This window comes from Leuciscus leuciscus (genome assembly GCF_965113295.1).
Source record: "Leuciscus leuciscus genome assembly, chromosome: 6".
NCBI lineage: Eukaryota > Metazoa > Chordata > Actinopteri > Cypriniformes > Leuciscidae > Leuciscus > Leuciscus leuciscus.
In genome coordinates this window covers 9,993,647-10,020,296 of record NC_138730.1, presented here as the reverse complement: position 1 = coordinate 10,020,296, position 26,650 = coordinate 9,993,647, and the positions used below count along the sequence as shown (strand labels likewise).

The following is a 26,650-nucleotide window of genomic DNA, read 5'->3' as shown; positions in this document are numbered from 1 at the left end:
ACAGTTAGCTGTGATGTTAGTGAACTCTAGGTCTTCTCTTTGTTCATATACGACAGTATTCACATGAATTGACTTGATTTGATAAAATTATGGTTTAAACCATCATCTTCACGTGAGACATTTACATTATATTATTATACCGTCCTAGTTTTTAAATAGCGCTAAAATGTATATTTTACATTTTAACCCTTTATGCGGATATAGAATGTCGTACAAGGTTCTCTGACATATCTTATCGTGTAAAACATCTATGTAGATCTATGTTTTTTAAAAATACCGCGAAACAAAGGACACATCTTTCTATAAGCGACCCTCAAAATCTGTGCATACAACAAAACACATGGGTATGTGTACAATGATTTGTCAGAAAATTACTTTTGTTTGAAGAAAAACTTAAATCAGCTGGTGCTTGATAACTATTGAAGCTATTAAACACCCATGAATTCGGTAATGCGATATTGATATCACGTTTTCATTTTAACTCAATACATTTGAATGTGCTAAAGGTCTATGAACTTTAACATCTTAATAGTTGGTAAAATTAACTTAAAGCCTAGGCAAAATGAAATACATCCTAACTACTTTCTACATGCTTGTTACAGATCTTATGACGTACAATTCACCCATGCATACTGTAGGCTATGTTTTAAAAATATATGTATATTTTTATATATAAAATTTTGGTGTAATTATAGACATCTCTCCGGTGGAATATGCATAACTTCTCCATGACGCTACTTCTGATTCAATGTGGCATTATATGTAATCCTATAGGCCTACAGCAGTTTACGGCGTCATGATGACAACCCCTCCAGCGGGGCGGAGTGAGCTGTTGACCTGATAAATATTTCAGGACTTCGCACACAACCCGGACAAAACCTCCTGTCGTCCTCACACCCTGCCTTTTCTCCCGTTTCGCAAAGTAGCCATCCTACAGCCCTGCGATACCCGTAACATCGACCACCACGGCATCCGTTTCAGACCAAATGGAGGAGCTGGTGGGTTACTTAAACCTGGATATGTCTCACCAGGATATGTCTCACCAGCGACCTCCGACTTGTCACAGTCCTGACATGCGTCGGGAACAGGAACGCCTTGACACCTTTCAGAATTGGACTCTTGCACCAATAAGTCCAGCCGAGCTTGCCAAAAGTGGTTTCTACTACCTTGGCCAGGGCGACAGAGTGGCTTGCTTCAGTTGTGGAGGCCAGCTTAGCAACTGGGAACCGGGAGATCGGGCAGTATCAGAGCACCAGAGGCATTACCCCAACTGCCGCTTTGTTCGAGGTGACCGTGCAGATAATGTACCTTTATCTGCCGGCGACCTTTCCAATGTATCTAACTCGGCAATGCAACAGTGTGAAGAAAGGTTGCTCACATTTGTCTACTGGCCCTCAAGAATAACTGTTCGACCAGACCAATTGGCTAAGGCTGGTTTTTACTATGTTGGTCGTCGTGATGACGTGAAGTGCTTTTGTTGTGATGGTGGACTCAGATGTTGGGAGTCTGGTGATGATCCATGGGTAGAGCATGCCAAGTGGTTTCCAAGATGTGAATACCTGTTGCAAGAAAAGGGCCAAGAGTTTGTTCATCAGATTCAAGCAAGATTTCCAAGACTATTTGAACAGCTATTGACTAATGGAGACAGTAACTCGAGAGAATTTGTTGATCCAGCTGTTGTACACCTGGATCCTGGAGAAGACCGTTCAGAAGATGCAGTGATGATGAACAATCCTGTGGTGAAGTCTGCTTTAGAGATGGGATTTGAGCGTGGCCTGGTGAAGCAAACCGTGCAGAGCAAAATTCTCGCAAGTGGAGAAAATTACAAAACCGTTCAAGAGTTGGTGTCTGATTTACTAAGTGCAGAAGATGAGAAGAGAGAGGAGGAGCGAGAGCTTCTTGCTGAGGAAATGGCATCAGATGATTTTACTTTTCTTAAGAAACATCATCATGTCATCTCACAGCAGCTAAAAAGCGTGCAGAGCTTAATGGACCATCTTCTAGAGGAGAACGTCATCTCACAGAAAGAGTATGACATTATTCGTAACTGCACTATAGTCAAGCAGCAGACAGGGCAGCTCATTGAGTTAGTCCTGTCGAAAGGAAATGCAGCAGCAGAAGTCTTCCGCAACTGGATCAAGAAGAATGATGTCTGCCTGCTGAGAAAACTGATGACCCAGACAAATGAAGCTGCATCACCGAGTCAAGATCTTTCAGACTTGCCTATGGAGGAACAGTTAAGAAGACTTCAAGAGGAGCGCACATGCAAAGTTTGCATGGATAAGGAAGTGAACATTGTCTTCATGCCCTGTGGTCACCTAGTTGTGTGCAAAGAATGTGCGCCTTCTCTGCGCAAGTGTCCCATATGTAGAGGATTGGTCAAAGGCGCTGTACGTACTTTCCTATCATAAAGTGAAGATATTCATCATCCAAGTAACAACAGTTTTTGGATGTGCAAATTTACACCAACTCTAATTGTTTCACATATAACTGTTGATTGTTAGATGATTTATCTAACAATTGAAATTGACGATAGGTTAAAATATTATTATTTTTACATGTTAAATATTCCTTTTCCTCCTTTCACGTAAAAATACCACGCATCAACTATAATTAATTAGCTTAACCATGTTGTTTAGTGACACACACACAAAATAACCGTGTAATAATAACAAAATAAGTGTAATAGTTAGACGAGTTTGAAGTGTAATACTCATCTTTCACGTCAATGTTTCGTAGACATAGCAGAAAGATGTTCTAAAATAAATATGATTTGTTTAGTCACTCTCATACTTGAAGGACCGTCATTTAATTATCTTTATGCAATATTTGTTCATGTTTTTCATACATTCCTATATGAACAAAAACTGTACAAAAACAAGATGTAAACAGCGTAATATGTAAAATGTCAATTCACACGCTAAAACTGGTCACTATAGTGGCTTTTCTGTATTTGTTTTAAAATGGCTCATGATGATGCATTTACTTTTAACCCAATTGACCTCTAGAATTTAGGTTTTACCAAAGTGTGGAACTTTAACAGCCTCGAGCTTGGATGAATATGCCTCTCTCAGTGCAATAGTTAGATGTGATTCTGTTGTAATAGTTTAAGTGTAAAACAGCATGCACTTTGTGTAATTCGTAGATAGAGGGAAAGTTGCACTAAATGAAGTATCAATTTAGTCAGACAGAAAGACTATCACTTAAATTCTTAATTGTCATTTATTTCAGCTCTCAAAGAAACGTCTTCACCTAAAACACATACAGTCCAACATACAACATGTGAAACAGCGTTGTGCTATCTGAACAAGATGACTAAATCTAGCGGAGTAATAAATCCATCATTTGGAAAACTTTTGTGTATTTATTATAAACGGCTCTTTTCTTAGTGATTTGGTCTTTTGAATCTTACATGGATTATAAGGACATGTGTGATTCGTGTATAAAGATTATGTTTTAAAGTTAGTCCATAGGGTGTGTAAAAATACACCCAAAGAATTAAGCACAACTATTACACATACTAAGTAGGAGAATATCTAACTGTATATTGTAGATTGTGAACATTCCATTATCCGTTTATTTGGGGTCAGAGAACATCCTTAGCTCATACATCTCTTTAATTTTGTTCTGGATGTTGAAGTGTTAGTTAAAAGATAAAGGTATTAGTTAATAACAAACAGACAAACAAACAACATGGAACCATGATATTAATATATAAAATATTGTATAATTACATGTTGAAGCATAGCCTACGCACAGTTTGAAAATGACTTCCATAATATTTTCTTTTAGTAAAGCTATGTCTGGATTATCCCAACGCATAGTTTTGCATCTGGGGGTGAGACCTCTCAGAGATTACACCAATATTAGCTTTCTCGAACATTTAATTAACATGCATTCCCTATATGTGGTTGTTAAACGCCTCAGGTAATTAATATGAAATGTAAGACTGTTGTAGTTTGATATGTTTGATGTTGCTCACGTTTGAAACATTGTTTAAAAAACATAATTTACCATTTTTCTGGTATCTTTAAAAGTCGTTCGTGAAAGACATTCTATAACTTTCTATAGACATTCTATAATATTTTTTTTTACAGGTTTTAAAATCTGTAGGTGAAGGAAAACATTCTAACTTGTTTTAAATTTTTCTGATAGGCCTAACGTTTTAAATACTACACCTTTGTATTTTAAAGGTCTGTATCATTTTAAAAAGTTATATGTGAAAGTGTTACATGTCTGTGAAAAGAAAACTGTTTGCCTGCCGCTTACGTTTCACGGTTTTACAGTTTAAATCACATAGTTTTGAACAGATTTATTATTTTTTTACTCCAAAACGCATTCTCAAACAATGATCAGATTTCTCCATTGGGAGATGTGGATTATCCTATCGAAGAGTGAATAAATCAGTAGTGAATATTTGTTAACTTCACCAAAAGTCCAAAATTAACTGAAACATGAGTTTTTATTTTTTTAAACAACTATTATTTTTTATAAATGTTATTTACTAGTGTAATTATAAATAAATCTAGCGTTAGGTGGGCGGAGACTCTGCTTCACACATGATCTATACTCAATCATGTTTCTACCGCCGATGAGTGATGTAGTATCATACGGAACTTAAAACTAAACTTTAGTAGCATATTGTATTTTAGTTGACGTTGTTTTGAACGTTTTTTTTATTTTTTTATCTGTATGTGAACGACCACATTCTAACTATTTTCAGATAACGTTGTAAAATGTACGAATACTAAACCATTGCATTTTAACTTTATGCCGTGTTTTTAAAAAGTTTTACATATATATGGAAAGCAAAACTTTTCTTTAATTAAAATTGTATGAACGCTAACGACATGTGTATTTTAAATGTATATATTATTTTTAAAATGTGTGTTTACCACCCTTTGACATTGTATTAATGTCTTTTTTTGTATGTGATTGTGAAAAGTACACCTTTAAATGTGGACCGTGGGAATTTTCCCACGTTGGAGGGCTCAGTCCAAAAGTGGGGAGGAGTGGGGGTCGGTGTTTGTGTGAGTGTGAGTTAAATATAATTTCTCCTATGACATAGGCGAAGCAAGGCATAGCATGTTTATTAATATAGCACATTTTATACACTGGCAATTCAAAATACTTTACATAGAAAGGATTAAATAATCACAAAATGTATTCAGCCAATCGATGCTTTTCTGTGGGTATCCATTCGTTGCAGCCGGTAATCCTATTGGTGCGTATCCATCAACAGATCCAAATGCGTCGCTCCATTTTAAAAAAAGCTACGTGATTTTAGAAAAAATCTGTTCCAACACATGTAAACATTCCATTGAAACATGAATTTTAAATCGTAGTAGGCTATTTTAAATGCTCATCCTCAGAAATAGGCTACGAACATTTGGGTACATCCATTCCAAAAAAGTATGTAAACGTAATCCTCTGGGTGTTTTTTTATATATATAATCCGTGAGAAGTCGGTATCTTGCAACCGTGGTTAATCCAGCCCACTCTGCTATGAAAACCGGTTCACTCCCATCATCTTTCAAATCTCTCCATTCTCCTGTATAAAATAAAATCCAATCCCTTTCCGTAAAAAAACAAATTGGGATCCTCTGTTGTATTCGTTGTGAATCGCTCGTCGTTATCCATTAACCAATCTGACTTCGCACGCACGTCCTCCAGAAAAGTATTTCACTTGCGCTCTGCCGGCTCGTGGAGAAATCGCGTTAAACGGGTCCTGGTAACTATGTTTTTTTTTTCCGCGGCGCTAAGGTCGAATCCTCCATAGCTTCATCAATGTTTCAGGAGTTTTGGGGTCTGACGTAGCCATAGTGTTCTACTTGAATAAAACCACAAGTAGCTCTTGTCATGTTTGCGCTCCTTTTTAAACAGCTCATGTGACTGTGATGCTGTGGGAGGGGGATTCCCGTGAGTGATGTCATTTTAGGGAGGCCCTTAAATCAAAATTGACCTATGAGCTTTGAGAGGGGCGTGTTAGGGGGTGTGGTCTCTCCGGGCCGTTGCATCGGTTTTCTTTGGTCATTTAAGTCTGGCCACTGAGATGACCGGATGTGTTTTCTTTTTGGGAGCTTGAAGGGGGGTGTGGGAATTTCCCACGGTGACACCTGTTGGGGCGGGGCTAGGGGCGGGGTTTGTGTGTGTCTCTCTGTAGGCCTCAGAGTACTTCATTTCTGTCTGACCTGTGGACTGAATGGACGCTCTCCACTTTGCTCCACTACAACGAAGCACTTATATATCTTTAAACTCCGAGTCTTTAACAACTGGGTATGTAAAAACGTAACACTTTTTAAACTAGTTTGTGTTTTATGTAAAAGTTTTACAAATACTGTCTGAAAGTTAAATGCTTACAAATCAATCTTTTCTGTAAATTAAAAAGTTGTTTTAATGTTTTAATCTTGAAATAACATCTTGAAATAACTCTTTTTAGAGAAAAATGTAATTTTAACTTATTTCATTGATGTTTTAAATGTACATATGTCTTCTTTAATAAATAAAAAAACACTGATCTCATCTCTGGCTATGTCTTTATTGTACATTTCTTAAAAAAGTTTTAATATACACCTGTTTAGAACTACTGAGCATGGGAGATTTTCCCACGCTTCAGATGTTCAACCCATAAGGAGGCGTGCCACAAGTCCGATTTTCCCACGGTGTACGTACAGCCCATAAGTGGGAGGAGCTAGCGTGGGAATATTCCCACGGTCAAAAAGGGGGCGGGGCTTAGAGGGGCCATAAATCACTCAAAAGTGACATATGGTATCCCTCTACACTCTCTCTTCTGTGTTTGCCACAGGTGGAACTCACTTAAACATCTTGATCTAGCTATACCTGCTATTACCCTGCTAGTACTTTATTTACTTTAGCTGGAAAAGGTTATTCTGTCTTTTTAACAAAGCTAGTTTCATTTTGTAATTATTAAGTAACAATTGCGGAACTATTTTAATAATCATAAATTGACTTTACTCACTGATTAGTTAATCTTGTTTCCATAGTTGTTAATAATGATAGCTGAAGTTTTAATATAGAACTACTCATTTGCCCTGTATTATTCATGTATATACCTATTCATGATAGACCATTATTGTAAAGTGTTACTCTCGTTATAAAAATTGGTTTTTCTAAAAGATGTTACATGTTGTTTACTATATGATGCTATTCCAACAGTAACAGTCATGACATGATGTAACATTGACATGTATAAGCTTTTATAACTTCAGATTCTTTTTTTTTTTAAATTAACTACAGCTTGTATAACTTAATTTTTAAGAGAATGAGATGCACACTATACCTCGCCATATAGCCACCGGTGCGGTTGAAGTGTACGGAGCTCTTTGTGGCGAATAATTATGGTTTGTCCTGTGTTTTGGGTGGGGATCACAGAAACCACAACCTCTGCGCCCCTTCTTTTCCACAAGGAGGTGAGCTGCATGCCATAAATTTCAACCAAACATTACACATTGATAAATATACATTGAATGTGTATAATTTTTTTTTGTCTCACAAATATATTGTTCCTTTTTACTTGTCATACAAATAATAACCTTTAAAAGTTACTACTATCAGTTAGATCGTTTGATACTAGAAACCCTTCTTACTTGACGTTGTGTGGTTAATGATGTCTTCGATGGTTCTTGGGGTTTGTTTGAGATATCCCCATGTACTAGAGCTTTTCCATCCAAAGTTTTTTCATGGTCCTCCTGCAGGGATGAACTAGGCTTTGGTGAAGACTTTTGGTTTCCAATGGGACCCACAGGCACTGAGGTCTCAACCTATCAACAGTGTGTTTAAAAACAGATCACATTATTAAGGAGCCTCATTTAACAGTCTCTCCATTTGTCTTTTAATTTGCTTTTTTGAAAACATTATTAAAGTGTTCCCGGGGGCGGGCTTTATGTAAATTTAGGGTTAGTGATGTCACAATGTCATGTAGTCCCAACCAGCCATTTGTTTTAGTCTTTAAAAACAATTTCTTTAAAAGCAAATATTTTCCTTTGCTTTCAACTTTGAGCGTTGTAACTTTTGCAGATTTTGTTTAAGCTCAAACAGCAACATTACACACTAACTAAAGTTAGAAATGTGAAATCAAAATCACCCCTTTAAAAATATTTTTGTTTAACAAGACTCCATGTTTCAGGTGCATTAATTGTTTTTCTTAAAATGAAGTATAACAGTATTAAGTAAAGACTTGTATAGTGTATGAAATAAAATAAAATTAATTGATGACAAAGGGGGTTGGCTGTAAAATGACTAGTAAAATTTCAGATAGGCTGCATTTTCCTTGGCTGCAGAATAACTAAAAGTGTTATATAAAGAATAAGATTGTTACTATTAATTCTGTAGAATGCATCACAGTATTACGTTTAAAGTATACCTTCTTGTTTGATTTTTTGAAAACAAATGGCTTGCAGAGTGGAGTTACATATCTCCCCTTCTTTTTTTTCTGCTGGCGTTCCTTCCATTTTTCTTCGTCCACTTCATAAAGAGAATTAAAATAACTTTGTAGAGCTGGTTTAGATATCAATACATATAATGGGATGACATACAAAATATAATGTTCTGTATATATAGTTTTCCATAAAAACTGGTACCCATCATATCTTCAATGACACATTTATTAAAAGTATTCAAACCTTTCTTCTGAAAACTCTTTCGGACTCTTCATACTCCTTCAGGAAAGCGGTGTGACTTGTTTGATAGCGGGCCACAAAGTCATCAAGCCTAGTGAGCCGTCCAGAAGTGAAACGAATGTGCTTTAAGTCCCACTGGCTCTTTTCCATTATTCCCTGTGTTTTATTGTCCTCTGTTATGTTCTGAGCAAGAAATAAAAAACAGGTGAATTCATAACATAATTTCTCATTTAAACACAGTAATAGTACTGAGACAGAGGTCATGTTATGATAAATGTATTATAATAACTTGTCTTTTGAGCTTTCTCAGGACATTATATCTCCTAGTGCTCTGCTCATAATGAGGTCCCATCCCATGTCGTCCAAGCTCACCTTTGTACAAAAAGAAAAGAAGCCATGTATTTTCAGAAAACGTACCCAGATTTTTCTATCCGAATAGCGATATTTTGATTAATTATGGCAAACCTAGCATTATCCCGGTCCACAATCCAGCATATGGGAGAAGATACTTGCTGAGGTGATTGATAAGGCCTTTACAGAAATACACATTGTGCTCTCCATTCCTGTGGAGCATTTGAAATAATTGCCTTGCAACGTTTTGCAAATTTGTTGGCTCCTTTAATGTCCTAAATGTAATGTAACAATGTGTTGTTATTATTAGAGGTGTGCCTGTAAACTGTAGGACTTCAGGCACAATTCAAAAGAAGACATCAGCCCTTCATAAACAAGGAAAAATTACAGTTATAAACAGTTATTTAAAAACGCTGCCAAAATTGTTACCATACTGTTATATGTTTTAGAGGCTGCAGTTTCTGTGGAATTCATATTTCTTTCTGTCTTATTCTATTAAATGATGCTGTGTTATGTTGTTTGAGTGGAAGGTACTTAATTATTTTTTGTGTAAATAAACGTAGTTAGTCTTTACAGACAAAACTCACTACAGTTACTTTCTGTACTGACAAAAGGGCTTGTTGTTCCGATGTTGTCCTACTATTGTATTAGTATTAAAATAGTGTTAATATAGTATTAATTTCAAATATATATTGCCGTAACAAAGACTTTAAGCACATTGAAACATAGCTGCTCTCCCTAAGACATTTATCTAAGTACATTTCCATGCGAAATTTCACTTAATTACTGTTTCTTTACTGTATAGTAAATTTACTTGATAATATAATTATTTCTTCACATCTTTGTTTAAATAAAACCATAAACGTTACAATGTAAAACTAGATTTGTCATTTACCTTCAAGTCCTCAGCATCAATTTTGGAGTTGGTAGTCACATCCAATGTCTTCCCTGTTCTCTGCAGCCAAGACTGCAGGTTTTTAAAATGTTTTTCAACATTGGCCCCACAGGATGGACTTGAGAAGACAACTGCAGCACTTTAAACCATGTCATCTAGTTCTTTTAAAGTGCTTGCAGTTGTGAGGGCACCAAATACATGCATGGCCAGATGGTAGTGGTTTGGCGCACTGTGAATATAATATAATAATTAGGTTCAAGAACAAAATTATTTACTGCAATGTAATATGTAACAGTAACAATAAAATTTCATAACTTGTGCATATTATATCCAATCTGCCCTTTATTAATACTTGCTGCTCTATTGGAAATGTATTGAATACATCAGTATTCTAAGCCTTTTACAGACAGAGCCGATGTAGGGGAATTCTGAGGCCACACTGCCAAGAGACTTTTAAATTTTGTGCAATTTGGAAAGACCAGTTCACATTGGTCAGTTTACAAAGGTCACATTGGCAGTGCCGTTCATATGTTTTGGTATAAGGATAACAGATGTTGCTGTGGTGTTTTTTGTGCTAGCACATTAATAAAAGGTCATTCATCACATAGAGTCTGTATAAAGTTCTTCAGACACTTAGCAACTGTCACTAAAAAAGGAATGTCACGAACACTACTTTGTTAATGTACGGTACTTACAACTTTGTGCACATTTCCTTTAGTGCAGCAGATTAATGGCATATTTCAAGAGAATCGTTCAAATTGGTATAGAAGCATGAAATTTGGCACAGATACTCTCTAGGGGTCACTTTTTGGGAAAAAGGCGTTGGCCACCCAAAAATTCAAAATGGCGGCCATTTTTTTAAGATGGCCGCTATTTCTGTCAAATTCTCATTATGTCAATTGTTCAAACAGTGATGTAGGCATAACATTTTGTGAAAATACTCTCTTCAGAATGTTTTTTTGGAAAACGGTGCTTGTCCCTCAAAAATTCAAGATGGCTACCATTTTTCAAGATGGCCGCCATTTCTCTTGAATCCTTACATCTTTTTTTCAAATGGTGATGCTATCATGAAATTTGGTACAAATATTCTTCAAGGAACATTATCATGGAAAAAGGTGTGTGCCGCTCAAATTCAAGATGGCGACCATTTTCAAGATGGCCACCATTTCTGTCAGAGCTCAATTTAATGTGTTAAGGAAGGTTTTGTTTAATAGAGTGAACGTCATTACACAACCAGGGAACACTGGTGACTTCACTGCTGTGGAACTCAGCATGGGGTTCAGTGTCAGCTGATCTAGTTTTACTTACACTGTAGTTCTTGACTAGTAGTAATAGTATAGCTAAGTTTAGTGTCCCAAATGCTGCCTAACAGTCCCTCATCAATTAGCTAGTAATAGACGTAGTTAGATAGCTGCATTTGAATTGACAAGTTGTGCCAGCGCGGGAGAGCCGAGCCCAGGGTAAGCGGGGCAATATATGACTTGTTCATGTATGCTTACCTGGAAGGTGTACAGATCACACAGGACTTAAATGGCACTGGATGAATGATCGGGCTAGGTGTAGATGACCCGTACCTAGTTGTATCCCACATAGATATCCATATAAAGGCTAGATGTCTTAAGGCGGAGTCACTTCCGGCATCACCGGTGGCCATCTTACCACAGGGAAGCTGTGCATTAAGGTGAGTGATCAGCACGCACACAAATCATCTTATCTCACTGAAATCTTGACGGATTTACAAACGGTTTGGTTTCTTACAAATGTAATTAAAGTGGCTATAATTCTTTCATATGGAAGTCCATTGTTATAATTATTCATATGTATGCAGTATCATAATTACATCTCTGACGTTTATAACAAACCAAACCGTTTGAAAATCGGTAGAAAATTTAGCAAGTTATGGTTATTTAAAAGTACATGCACCATGTTACGAGTGAGCGAGCACCCTGTGGTAAGATGGCCGCCACGTGCGGACGTCGACCTCCATTGGCCAGCAGTGCGCACGAGACATCTAGCCTTTATTATATGATATCTATGGTATCCCATAACTGAATGTGCACTATGTCTATGATTGAGGTGGTAAAAGGATAACCCTTCGGCCTTAATCAGACAACAAACCCCCAAAATGGCAAATGAAAATCCCATGTCAGCCAAGAGTCCAACTGATTGGATGAAATGTTGTCTTTGTCAGACAGAACCTTGAGATGCTTCTTACGAAGCCACTCCTTAGTTGCCCTGGCTGTGTGTTTCGGGTCGTTGTCATGCTGGAAGACCCAGCCACGACCCATCTTCAATGCTCTTACTGAGGGAAGGAGGTTGTTGGCCAAGATCTCGCGATACATGGCCCCATCCATCCTCCCCTCAATGCGGTGCAGTCGTCCTGTACCCTTTGCAGAAAAGCAAGCCCAAAGAATGATGTTTCCACCTCCATGCTTCATGGTTGGGATGGTGTTCTTGGGGTTGTACTCATCCTTCTTCTTCCTCCAAACACGGCAAGTGGAGTTAAGACCAAAAAGCTCTATTTTTGTCTCATCAGACCACATGACCTTCTCCCATTCCTCCTCTGGGTCATCCAGATGGTCATTGGCAAACTTCAGACGGGCCTGAACATGCACTGGCTTGAGCAGAGGGACATTGCGTGCGCTGCAGGATTTTAATCCATGACAGCGTAGTGTGTTACTAACGGTTTTCTTTGAGACTGTGGTCCCAGCTCTCTTCAGGTCATTGACCAGGTCCTGCCGTGTAGTTCTGAATTGATCCCTCACCTTCCTCATGATCATTGATGCCCCACGAGGTGAGATCTTGCATGGTGCCCCAGACCGAGGGAGATTGACCGTCATCTTGAACTTCTTCCATTTTTTAATAATTGCGCCAACAGTTGTTGCCTTCTCACCAAGCTGCTTGCCTATTGTCCTGTAGCCCATCCCAGCCTTGTGCAGGTCTACAATTGTATCCCTGATGTCCTTAGCTCTCTGGTTTTGGCCATTGTGGAGAGGTTGGAGTCTGTTTGATTGAGTGTGTGGACAGGTCTTTTATAGAGGTAACAAGTTCAAACAGATGCAGTTAATACAGGTAATGAGTGGAGAACAGGAGGGCTTCTTAAAGAAAAACTAACAGGTCTGTAAGAGCCGAAATTCTTACTGGTTGGTAGGTGATCAAATACTTATGTCATGCAATAAAATTCAAATTAATTATTTAAAAATCATACATTGTGATTTTCTGGATTTTTGTTTTAGATTCCGTCTCTCACAGTTGAAATGTACCTATGATAAAAATTACAGACCTCTACATGCTTTGTAAGTAGGAAAACCTTCAAAATCAGCAGTGTATCAAATACTTGTTCTCCCCACTGTATGTTCAACCTGTACCAGCAGCGTATCCTTTTTTAACAGTGGCACTTCCTCTCTGTGGACTACACCTTGCCGTGGTGGAGAGGCTTGTGTGCTCCAATGAACCTGAGACCTATGCCGGCGGGGATTTTATATCCCTGGCAAGTTTAACTAAGCTGGACAGGTCAAAGGAGAGGAGGCAGACAAAGCAGACATTATGACTATTTGACAGAAATGGTGGCCATCTTGAAAATGGTGGCCATCCTAAATTTTTGAGTGGCACATACCTTTTTCCAAAAGAGTGTTCCTTGAAGAGTATTTCTGCCTAATTTTATGCTTGCATCACCATTTGAACACTTAAAATAATTAATATTCAACAGGAACGGTGGCCATCTTTAAAAATGGCGGCCATCTTGAATTTTTGAGGGACAAGCATCTTTTTCTATTAACTTTTCTATTAACTTTCATCTTTTTCTATGTCCTTTAGAGAGTATTTGTATCAAATTTTATGCTTGGATCACTGTTTGAATAATTTATATATTAAGCATTGAATAGCAATGGCGGCCATTTTGAAAAGTGGCCGCCATATTGAATTTTTGAGTGGCCAACGCCTTTTTCCAAAATAGTGGCACTTAGAGAGTATCTGTGCCAAATTTCATGCTTCTATACCAAAGTGAACGATTTTTTTACTAATCTGCTGCACTACTTGGCATTCTTCATGACATGGCTAAGGCAACGATGAAGAATGGGCACCTCAAAATCTTCCTTTGTTCCTTTTCCACTGGCTATCTTGTAGTAGTGGTTAATGGTGTCTTGTAGATTTTTCTTGGCAAATGATAGGCATATAGCCTGCATTAACACCATCGACCCATCACAAAGGATCATGATGGGTGACCGCATACCTTTCCTTCCAAAGTGCCTTGCCACATCAGTTTGGAACGCCTCTAAGAAATAAGTAACTGAGGCTGTGGTGTGGTCACAGGTCAGATAAGTAGCAACAGGTAAAGGGGACGAGTTTTTTGGGGGATTCCTGACCACCAACTTGTAAACAAAGAAAGGAGGAGAGCCCTTCTCTTTTCGCATGATGCTGCCAGTGGCATCGAGGTACACAATGTCCTCCCGGCATCGCTCCTGATAAATTTCAATTCCCCTTTGTGACCACAGTAAAACCCCTTTTGGTTGAAGCATGATTTTTTGAAGGACCTCATCAGGACTGTCTTTTTTCTTTTTTAGCATTATTTGAAGACTTATTACCTCATTGCTGTGCTGCCGGCTTCTCTGACGTGCTTCCCACGATATTGTTTTGAGGACATCGCGACTTGGAGCCTCATCCCTACAGCCAGACTCCATGACATCATCAGGGATTTTATACAACTTGTCAATAAACATGGCTCGTGGGGGTTGCCTTTGTAAGTCTTGACCCAGTGTGTTCCTGTCATTTGCTCTTACAGGCCTTCTTTTTAATTCAGTTAAATTGTGATAGCAATGTCCACCTTGGTACTCTACTGTAGCCTTGAGGTTCTCTTCAGTATCAACAGTAACTGTTACAGTGACAGGGCAATCCTCAAACCTACAGTATCCAAGACAGGAGAACTCAGGACTTGCTCGCATCAAACCCAAACCCTTCAGTCTGTGCCTTTTAAAAGCGATGGAGCAGTACGGATGTATGTTCCTAAGTCCTTTCGCAATAACATTGGTCCATTGTAGTCCTTTAAAGCTTCTTTTTTTTTCTATGTTGCTTTAGTTTGTCCCACTCGTTTCTTTCAATGAAAAAGAACGATGGGTTCTTTGGAAGGCAGATTTTAATAAATCCATCTTCATCAGATGGATAACTAATGGACCCCTAATGAAAAAATACAATGTTACTGCAACATCTGTCATGTAAAGATGTTTTTTTACACTAATCTAATTTCATTTAGGATTGGCCAGGTAAGATTGCATCACACACACCAAAATTACACATGTTGTTGATTTAGATGATTTAAAGAGTTTAGACAATTCTTCTACTCCTATAACAATGAATGAATGAAATTTTTTCTCATGTACACTACAAAGCACATGACTAACTTGCGCTGGAGATTTGTGTCCATGGTCATCAGCAGGAGTTTCACTGGCCTCAGACGGCAATGGAGATGGGGAATATTCTGGCTGGCGCTTTGATAGAAAGACAAGCGACATTTTGCATTGGAAGGTTGGAGGCCATACAACACACATTTGTGAATAAAAACAGTGATGACTAACTTGCTCTGGAGATTTGTGTCCATGGTCATCAGCAGCAGTTTCACTGGCCTCAGACTGCAGTGGAGATGGGGAATATTCTGGCTGGTGCTTTGACAAAATTTATAATCATGGTGTATAAAATGAATCTCAAAAAGTACAGATAAGGGGATGTTAGGTCTTGTTGTGACTGTGTGTATGATATTGAAAAAAACAAAACAAATATAATGCCTAGACAAATATATAACATTGCTGCATTTTTTTTATGAGAAATTACAAGAAACTTTTATAAGAAAATAAGGTGTTGTAAACTCAATATAACAACCTTCATAACTGGTGATCATCAGCAAGAGGTGTTTTATATTTCTCTCTCTCTCTATCTGTGTGTGTGTAATTTGTAATAATTTGAAGTCAGGAATCATGCTTTGAAAGACAGACAGTGAAACAAAGAAATGCTCACCTTTTTAAATATAATTTTCAGTCTATATCGATTGTTTTTGGTGTTTGCAATGCCAAGTGCAATGCACACTTATCCCCAGAAGCCCTCCTTATGTGTGACAGTGTCATCGTAATTGATGAGATTCTTTTTTACGAGTTCAACTGTCTCCACAATTTCATCGTCAACTATACGTTTGGTTTTGGTCTATTGGTGAAAAAAGGCATTGATAAAAATAAAGAACATAGTTGCACATAGTTATTGGACTAAATGTACTTTCAGGGATGGATGGTAAACGACTGAATTACTCACCCCAAATAACTTGAATGAGTGCACTCTGGATAAAATAAAAAGGGAAGGCATTAGGAAGACAACATTCTTACATATTCCAGTCACATTTTAGAATACTGTTCCATCATTAATGAATAATTACACAGGAACAAATAAGTAATGCACTATTTACATTCTATAAACTATTATTAACTTAAAAGTAACTCTAATTAAGTAATTAGTAATTAATAGTGCTTAGTGAAATATGGTTGTTCACTATTAGCTAATCTGGATTAGTAGTATAAAGTAAACACCTTTCTAAAACCTTCATGCAATATTAAGGAGTTATTAAGCTTTTCACTTAAAAATACTGTTCCATGTAGTTAAATCCCTCTGAATGGTTTGTTAATATTTGAGTCATTACTATTGGTTTACCAAGTAGATGAAAAAATGTGTTTTTATTAGCTAATAGTGAGCTTCAACTAAACATATTTCTTAATAATTCATTAATCAGAGTTTTTTGTTAGATAATAGTTGCTAATACAATGTTAATATAGCATTACTCGTTTGTTACTGTGTAGTTATTCATTAATGATGGAACAGTACTCTATAGTGTTACCCCATACTACATCAGTTTAAAAGGTTAGCACTGTAATTACTTTTAGGTGATAGTGTTAACAATCGTTAACTTAACAAAACAAAAAGTTTCTATTTGAAATGATTATGGCAATTGATTGAATCAAAGACTGGCCTAAGTAAATAATTTGTATTTCATTATTCCGTAGTCTCTACTGAATAATAATAAATTGCCATGACATTAGACAGACTTCGGAGAAATAGCATATAGCCTAGGCCTAAATGGTTCAATGGTGCTACGTACATTCTCATTGCGTAATTATTTTACTCAAATGTTCCAAATTTCAGCTGTGTAAAACAAATGGGGCTTATACGTGTAATATAATATGCATTCACCCTTGCTCTTTCTTTGACATCTTTTCCTTCATCGATTGCTGCAAGCTTCGATTTGTTTGTGTTTACCAAGAAACAGCTATACTGTCTTGTACTTTTAATCGTGCGATTGTGGCCCTGCTATAAGATACCAATAGGCTTCGCAGGTGCCTGTTTGGAACTTATTCGATTTTTGCTCTTTTGACATTTTGCACGTTGCACAGTGTACTCAGCATAAATATTTAATAATACAATATTTTGTACAATAAATAAATACAATAAATACAAAACACTTTTTCGTTTAGACATAATAAACATTCATTTGAAATATAAAGCCAATCATCAAGGTCCAATCTCAAGTAGACATTAATACAGTGTTTCTTGTTTACAAGATATAAAAGTAATGTTGTCACGGAATGGATGAATGTGAGACGAGGATTCAAATGCAGAGGAAATTTATTAACCGGCAGACAAGGTACAAACCATAGACTGTAAAAAAATATGGACGTAGTGTCCGTGACGTCACCCGTAGGTTTCTGAAGAGCATTTTTGAAGCCTAAAGTGGGTGGAGCCGGCCGTCGCCATCTTGGCCTCCCGGATAACAGAAAATGGGCAAAGAGGCGGGGCGGGTGGGGAGGTAATGCTATGCTATATGCTACTGACAGTACCAAGTCTGCGACTGCACAGGGCCTCGCGCTAAAGTGACAGTTGATGATGTAAAGCCAATTAAAAGTTCCTGTTTTTGCCCTTCGAAATATTATAATAGTTAAAAGACATGGCAACAAGTGAGACTGTGTATCGTGATTCTGTACTATTCTGCTAGTTGAAAATGTATATGCAGTAACTTAATATTACTCTGAGAGAGTGTGTGTGACAGTGATTTATGTGCATACATGTTAGTCACTCTTTTTTTATAGTGTATGGTCCGTCAGCGCGGCATCGCTCGTCAAGTTCGTAGAGAGCTTATTCAGTCCATTTTAAATTCTGATTTTGGCCGCCTCTCAAATGAGTTAAACCATAGATATATTAACGTTACCTATGAAGTTCAAGTAAATGCGCTGGAAATCCGCGCTCATTCAAGGATGTGCATTTATTGCATGGACGGAGAAAGCGCCGACACCTGCAGGATTTCATCTGACGGTACAAAAGCATAATATAATCTATCTGTTCCGTGAGAGCAGAACGAACAAGCCTTTATTGACGTTTTTAAATCTGAAAACTCCAAAAAGAAACGGAATTGTCAGACATCCATTAGTGCATGTTCACAGAGGAAAACAACTGAAATACAGCGCTGGTTGTTCTCTCGAACGATACTCGACGACAACGACAGAATCCAAATCCATGGGCGAAGTAATGGGTGTATTAAATTGTATGAAATAATCCCGAAAAAAAGCACAAACACTGCAGATATGGCAAGTTCAGCAGGTAAAATTTGCTGAGGTGAAGTGACGGCTAGCATTGACATCAGCGGCAATCCACCTGTCACTCAAGTGGACACACCCTTAATTATGCAGAACTTTAAATATTAATCAACTAAACGGATGAGTTATAAAAAAATTCACCCCCCTCACAGTTGTCATGAAGGGCAAAATTAGCTGTATAGACCAAAGCCACATACAGACACCAGGCTGTAAACACGTTTTTTTCTGCTGTAAAATTTGGCATTTTAACATGGGGGAGATACAGATTTGACTCACTTTTGACACCAGCCTCAAGCGGCCAGTCAACGAATTGCAGTTTAACTCACTTCCATGTTGGTTTCAAGAGAGAGACAGGGAGGTTGCCGCTTGGTACAAACTCAAAAACTCAGATTGCAAAACGGGAAGGAAACACCAGGAACAAGCAACTAGGACAAACGAACCAGCACAGGACTACAAACACAGGGATGCTAAATAGGGGAACAAACAAGGAGGGTAACGATACAGACAGGTGGGACAAATAAACCAATAATCAGATAACAAGATGGGAGGGGCTAGACAATAGACAGGAGCACATGGCCCAAAATAACAAAACACCCATGTGCAGCACAAGACAGGACAGGCATGTGACATTACCCCCTCCCTACGGAGCGGCTACCAGACGCTCCATAAGACCAGGGCGGGACGGGAGGGACAGACCAGGGCGGGACGGGAGGGACAGACCAGGGCGGGACGGGAGGGACAGGAGGGACAGACCAGGGCGGGACGGGAGGGACAGACCAGGGCGGGGCAGGGGAAATGGACAGTTCGGGAGGCCAGGGCAGAAATGTCAGTCCATCGGGAGGCCAGGGCGGAGACTTTCCCTCGGGCGGCCAGGGCGGAGACTTTCCCTCGGGCGGCCAGGGCGGAGACTTTCCCTCGGGCGGCCAGGGCGGAGACTTTCCCTCGGGCGGCCAGGGCGGAGACTTTCCCTCGGGCGGCCAGGGCGGAGACTTTCCCTCGGGCGGTGAAACCCCTTCGGGCGGCCACGGCACAGGAACAGACACCGGCCCAGGAACTGGAACAGACACCACCGGCCCAGGAACTGGAACAGACACCACCGGCCCAGGCACTGGAACTGGCACCACCGGCCCAGGCACTGGAACTGGCACCACCGACTCAGGAACAGGCACCATCGACTCAGGCACTGGAACTGGCCCCACTGGAACTGGCACTGGAACTGGCACCAACGGCTCAGGCACTGGAACTGGCACCAACGGCTCAGGCACTGGAACTGACACCACCGGCTCAGGCTCAGGAACAGACACCACCGGCTCAGGCTCAGGAACAGACACAGGCTCGACGGCGGCCATCTTGTCAGGGGACACAGGCTCGGCAGGCGTGACGTGAACAGGCTCGGCGGCGGCCATCTTGTCCGAAGACACAGGCTCGGCAGGCGTGACGTGAACAGGCTCGGCCATCTTGTCCAAAGACCCAGGCTCGGCAGGCATGACGTGAACAGGCTCGGCGGCGGCGGCCATCTTGTCCGAAGACATAGGCTCAGGAACAGTCTCTGGATCGGCAGACGTGACGTGAACAGTCTCTGGCTGGGCAGACGTGACGTGAACAGTCTCGGGCTGGGCCATCTTGTCCGAAGACACAGGCTCGGCAGACGTGCTGTGTCTCCTCCAAGCATGCAGTACCACTATAGCATAGAAGAGATGCACGGCCCTCCTGGCCATGGCAGGACTGATGATAGGGAGTTCTGGGACCACCGGAACTGGGACCACCGGAACAGGCATGGAGGAAGTCTTCCTTCTCCTCCTCCGTTTCGGGACCACCGGAACTGGGAACACCGGACTCGGGATCACCGGAACTGGGACCACCGGACTCGGGACCACCGGAACAGGCATGGAGGAAGTCTTCCTTCTCCTCCTCCGTTTCGGGACCACCGGAACTGGGACCACCGGAACTGGGACCACCGGACTCGGGATCACCGGAACTGTCACGGAGGGGTTCTTCCCTCTCCTCCGTTTCGGGATCAGCGGTGAAGGCTCTCCTTTCAGCTGACTGTCGTCAGCCGTGGTCCCCTCCTCCTCCATAGTCCTTTGAGCGCACCTGGCGAAATATTCGAACAAGGAAATTGAAGATTCCTTATCCTCTCCAGAAAAAATTTCACTCCGCTGAATCCACATTATCAGGCTGGTTCGTTCTGTCACGGAATGGATGAATGTGAGACGAGGATTCAAATGCAGAGGAAATTTATTAACCGGCAGACAAGGTACTAGTGATGTTACATATGACACTGAAGCTTCGATGCGCGTATCACACAAGCGAAACAATTTCTAGTGAAGCCCCGTATCGGAGTGTGTATTGTTTTACTAGAGTCACGTGATCGATGACAAACGAAGCCTCACTTTCTCTCCAGTCACGTGCGCGTTTCGCTTTGGGTGTCAGAAGGCTCGAACTCCAGATCGTATTTAACGAGTCGTTGCCTCAGTCTGGTTGATGTGTTGTAGCCTACTTTGAAAGTTAAACAATATATTACATTTAAATAAGCAAAATTAATTTTTCGCTACTTAGGCTATTATTTTTTGTTGTGTCTTTTTGTTTTTGTAAAATCTTTGCACTTTTTGGTGATTTTAGGTAATTTGGTGTTGGTATTGGGGTTTAGGGTGGGATTAGGGGAGAGGGGTGTTGGTGTTTGGTGGAGGGTTTGTTTAGAGCAATGGCAACATCCAAAAATATAAAAATAATTAAAAACTTTATCAACCTTCTGTCATTCCTACAGTTGATTAAGCACTATCAGTAACAAGTGTCATAAGCACATTTAATAACAGATGATCCTATCAGACAATGTCCTTATTCATTGTGTGTGTGTGTGTAGAGAGAGAGAGAGAGAGAGAGAGAGAGAGAGAGAGAGAGAGAAATATATATATAGAGAGAGCCTACATTAGATCTTATTGAATCATATAAGCTCATTTTATATTTTAATTGTCACACTTTAATGGGTAAAATAATTTATTTAATGAACAAATCAAACACAAACATGAAAGGTTTTTATTTGTACACATAACATTGAAACTATGGAGTGTGTTGTGGTTGCTTCATCTGCCAGAGCTTCTAACACAGGCTTCTGGCTGCTTTATTTTAAATAACCACCAGATGGCGCTGCTCTCGGCGCTGTTCTCGACACTCTCGAAGCTTTGAATCTTTTCCCGGAACAGTCAGGGGAAAGCCTCAGTGATTCATGAGGCTTCATTTCCCCATCCCTACAAGGTACAAACTCAAAAACTCAGATTGCAAAACGGGAAGGAAACACCAGGAACAAGCAACTAGGACAAACGAACCAGCACAGGACTACAAACACAGGGAGGCTAAATAGGGAAACAAACAAGGAGGGTAACGAGACAGACAGGTGGGACAAATAAACCAATAATCAGATAACAAGATGGGAGGGGCTAGACAATAGACAGGAGCACATGGCCCAAAATAACAAAACACCCATGTGCAGCACAAGACAGGACAGGCATGTGACAAATGTAGTTTACTTAATTTTGCATTATTGCTTTAATCCAAAGTTTTCTTTGGAAAATGTGACATATTATATAAAGGTTTTTTTTTTTTTTTTTTTTTTTTTTAATGTACACTGACGTTAACCCTCTGGAGTCTGAGCGTTTTTTTGGGCCCTGGGGGTGTTCTGACATGCCCTGACATTTGTGCTTTTTTCAGTTGCTTATAAACATATTAATGGCAAAGGTGTAAATTCACTCTATATAGCACAAACAGGACTACAATAATATGTGAGCCACATGTATGTACATGTTTTCATTTTTGAGAGAATAATGTTTATGCGTGGTTATCGAAAAAACTAAAAATTAAAATTTTTGAAATAAGACCACAAAACACATACTAAATATGTGGCAATAAGACTTTTGACTTATGGATGTCGTCGCCTATAGTTTTTTCTTCAAAATTATGTGAAAATAGTCTTGCTTTATCGTTCACATAAAACCATACATTGATTTAAATTGATGTAAAACAGGTTTTGCTTGGAAAGCCAATATGCGAGGGGGCGTGAACGAGGAGTGGTTTACACCTTAGAATACACCCACTCTGCATAATGATGAGCCATTCACTCAGGTGTGACACTGACTGAGCCACAATGAAAGGACAAAAGATATATTTAGAAGAAGACTTATATTGACCATTTAAGATTTTGCTTACATCTATCTTGTAAATATGTTTTGCTATTTTATTAAAATGGTTACAATTACAACAATAATTACAATTTCAACAATATTTCAAGTGTACTCTTTCTTTGTAAAAAAAAATGATTATAGGCCCTACATTTTATCTATGTATTCATTAGTTTGAATATAACCAACATTGGAACAGCTAACATCTTAGTTGATGACTTTATTTTTGACAAAAATAGTATTTTATATATAGAAATGGCTAAACAAAAGCTTATTTGATGTGGCAGTATATTCTACAGTAAAAACTGTACCCAAATCTGGTCAACAAAATGTTGTCTTTCATATTTCGTCTGACTGTAACGTTGTTTTCATGAAATATTAGGGCATATTGTTAATTTGCAGTTTAATACGTTGCTTATACAAATAGCCTACATTTTATTTCAACATTCAGTCGATGTTTACTTATCTCAGTATAGCAATACAGTTTGCTAAAACATCATCATTCATTCACACACGCGATTTAAATTTAAACTGTCTTTGCCAGCTGTGGTAAACAGCGCGCATTCATGCCGTTTATTCATTCATAAACAGAAACCCACGTGAAGAAATTCACGTGAGAAGGAAAAAACTTACTTGTATTCCTCAGCTCGCTCCTCGATATACCCGCACTTCTGAGGGACATTTTCGATTAGTATTATTCCTCACAGCGCTGCAAGACGGTGTAAACAATGATCTAAATAAACGTGTGTGTTTTCTCGAGCTGATGGGGGCGTTCACAGGATTGCCTCAGCCATTTGCGTTTGAATAGCGCGCGCTCTCCGTGGGCGGGGCCGATTATAACGTAATGAGATGAGATGAGCTCGACTGGAATCGCTCTCTTTTAATACAGATTTCACAAGATGAGAATAATTGTTTTTTTATATAAATGACTTCATTTAAAAGAAGAGAATTCAAGCTTCATGCCTGTCTGTCTGTATGTCTGTTTGACTGAGTATTCGCTGAGTTATTGTTAATTTTCGGACGCGTTTCAGAATGGACTTCACTGGCAGAGAGAAGGCAGAACTCGCTTCGTGTTTATTTTTCTTTATTTGGCAAAAAGCACAACACTTTGTTTTTATTGTGAGTATACACAAAAATAATACACATTTAACAGAATCGATTGATGTATGAAACTCCTATGGAAAATCAAAGTCAACAGAGTATTTATGAGTTTCTTTTACACTAATAAAAAAAAAGCGAGCTGGTATCGCCGGCGATACCGTAGACCTCAGGGGGTTAAACTTCCAGTCTTGAGACGATTCATTATACTGTGGCTCCCTCCGGTGGACAACAGCTACCACCTGTCCAACTTTGCATACAAATATGTAACTGTGTTTTCCTTACTGTGCGTTCACACCGGACGCGAATAGCGCTTCAAATTCGCGTCTACCGCGTCTAGTTTGACGCTTGACCACTTTGTGTTAATTCGCGTGTCTAACGCGCGTAAAAACAAAAGTTTGAAGCGAAATTTACGCGCGTCAGAGGTGAACGTTTTGGCGGCCATCTTTTTTAGATGTTTATCGAGCATTAGCATTAGCATTAATCGAGAGAGTCACCGCTCGTATATGCTCTGGAGAGCAGAAACAGCTGCGTAGGGGACATCGTCGCTGTACTCGGGTCCACCAGACCCTCCGGAGGGTTTCAGGAGTTTCACAATTTGCTCCAGGTGCTAGGTTTGGTGGACCTAACGGTGAGGACGCTGACGAGGACAGCGTAGGCCGTATAAGGCCTCGGCCTCGAGTGGTCTATGCCTGTCGAGCCCGCGCTCTACAGCCCGGCGCGAGGTTCACCCTCGCCCGCACCCACCTAATCTGTCATTTATTTTTGTTTTGATAATAAATGTAGCCAGCCTCCAAAAGTGAAACCTGTCCTGTGATTTTTTTAAAAGTTTTTATACACTAAATTGTGTTTGTTGTCTTTACATTAGAATAATAATGTTTCATATCATCTAGAATAGATATGGAATAAATAGCATTCAATACAAAATAAGTATCTCTCATAATATATTGAAATCGAGTTTTTATGTGAAAGATTTGCTTTGCACACCAAGCATTTTAGTCATATTACAAAATAATTTATTGAGGCCAAACATAAAATAACATTATAAACTGTCACTTCACCACGTGACAGTGCAGCAAGCAGGCTCCTGATTGGTTAACGCGGCGCGAATTGACGCAGAAGTTCAGATTTTTCAACTCGGGCGGCAGACGCGAATTCGCGTCAAACGCGAGAATGCACAAAAAGCACTACATAAAACATTCGCGCGTAACGCGCTTAACGCGCCAGACGCTCAATTCGCTCCATTCGCGCGAACTTGACGCGCGAATGAGGCGTATTCGCGTCTACCGCGCCGCGCTCTACGCTTCATTCGCGTCGCAGGAATTTTTTACGCGCGTAACGCGTCTTTGCATTGACTTAACATTGAAATCATTCGCGCCTGACGCGCTATTCGCGTCCGGTGTGAACGCACCATGGCCTATTAAGCTTAGGCTTTACATTATGTAGTTTAGAAAATATTATCCAACACAAAAGTGACGGGGAAAAACACGTAAGATAGCAAATCCATTGGCTAAGCACCATGGACAGCGTCAGTTATTTGGACAGAGCAGTTTTAAGGCTCTAATGTCATGAGGCATGATCAAGGATACAAATATGTGTTTATAATATGTGATATTTAGTGAGTAAAACTTATACAAAATTATTATAGGAACACGAAGAACTAAATGAGGAAACATTCAATAGCAGTGTTATAACCGAACTTTGACAGACAAACCAGTCCTAGAGGCAACATGACAAATGACAGTAGTTTTTATAGATTAAAGTACATAATTTGATGTGACTGATAAAGATGTATTTACATGTCAGTGTTACATATCACAACAACATTTATATTGCACACATTAATGTCCACCACAGAGAGATTTGTGTCCAAAAACATTGACAATCGGAAGACACAAGCACAAAAGGAATAGGCATAAAAGTCTCTTCAGGGAATTGTTCACAACTGATGTAATTGTCCAACTTAACATCATGACAGATAATTCGACATGGTGCAACATCTGCCATTTCCACTGCCTTGAGCATTGTTGTGACTGAAACAAAAACAAACAAACAAACATGGAAATTATTTGTATTATTCATCAATGACAGAAATGACACATGTACTGAAGTCTTTAAAGGCTATTTATTTTGTAATACAACATCAGAATGTCCTGAAACTGTGCAGGTTACACGGTGAGAAGGTGTACTCTCCATCAGAGGTGAAATTGGGCTGTGTAAACTAGATTTTTTTTTTTTTTATGATTTTCTGAATGTATAGACACAACAGCGTATTTATGAATTTTGGAGGGCTTTTATTTTGTAATACAACATCAGAATGTCCTGAAACTGTGCAGGTTACACGGTGAGAAGGTGTACTCTCCATCTGAGGGGAAATTGGGCTGTGTAAATTAGGATTTTTTTTTAATGATTTTCTGAATGTATAGACACAACAGCGTATTTATGAATTTTGGAGGGCTCTTATTTTGTAATACAACATCAGAATGTCCTGAAACTGTGCAGGTGACATGGTGAGAAGGTGTACTCTCCATCTGAGGTGAAATTGGGCTGTGTAAACTAGGATTTTTTTTTTTATGATTTTCTGAATGTATAGACACAACAGCGTATTTATGAATTTTGGAGGGCTTTTATTTTGTAATACAACATCAGAATGTCCTGAAACTGTGCAGGTTACACGGTGAGAAGGTGTACTCTCCATCTGAGGGGAAATTGGGCTGTGTAAATTAGGATTTTTTTTTAATGATTTTCTGAATGTATAGACACAACAGCGTATTTATGAATTTTGGAGGGCTTTTATTTTGTAATACAACATCAGAATGTCCTGAAACTGTGCAGGTTACACGGTGAGAAGGTGTACTCTCCATCTGAGGT

General features: G+C 39.3%; 1 protein-coding gene across 1 annotated transcript; it reads left to right on the top strand.

Moving 5' to 3' along the window:
- The first annotated feature begins 888 nt into the window (after positions 1–888).
- Positions 889–2,538, top strand: LOC309501283 (baculoviral IAP repeat-containing protein 2-like). Its single transcript, XM_082173314.1, has one exon. The coding sequence runs from the start codon at positions 987–989 to the stop codon at positions 2,409–2,411; it is 1,425 nt and encodes a 474-aa protein (XP_082029440.1). The 5' UTR covers positions 889–986; the 3' UTR covers positions 2,412–2,538.
- The last annotated feature ends 24,112 nt before the right edge of the window (positions 2,539–26,650 follow it).

Excerpts from the sequence above, each read along its gene's own strand:
- LOC309501283 (XM_082173314.1), top strand. The coding sequence starts at position 987 with ATGGAGGAGCTGGTGGGTTACTTAAACCTGGATATGTCTCACCAGGAT.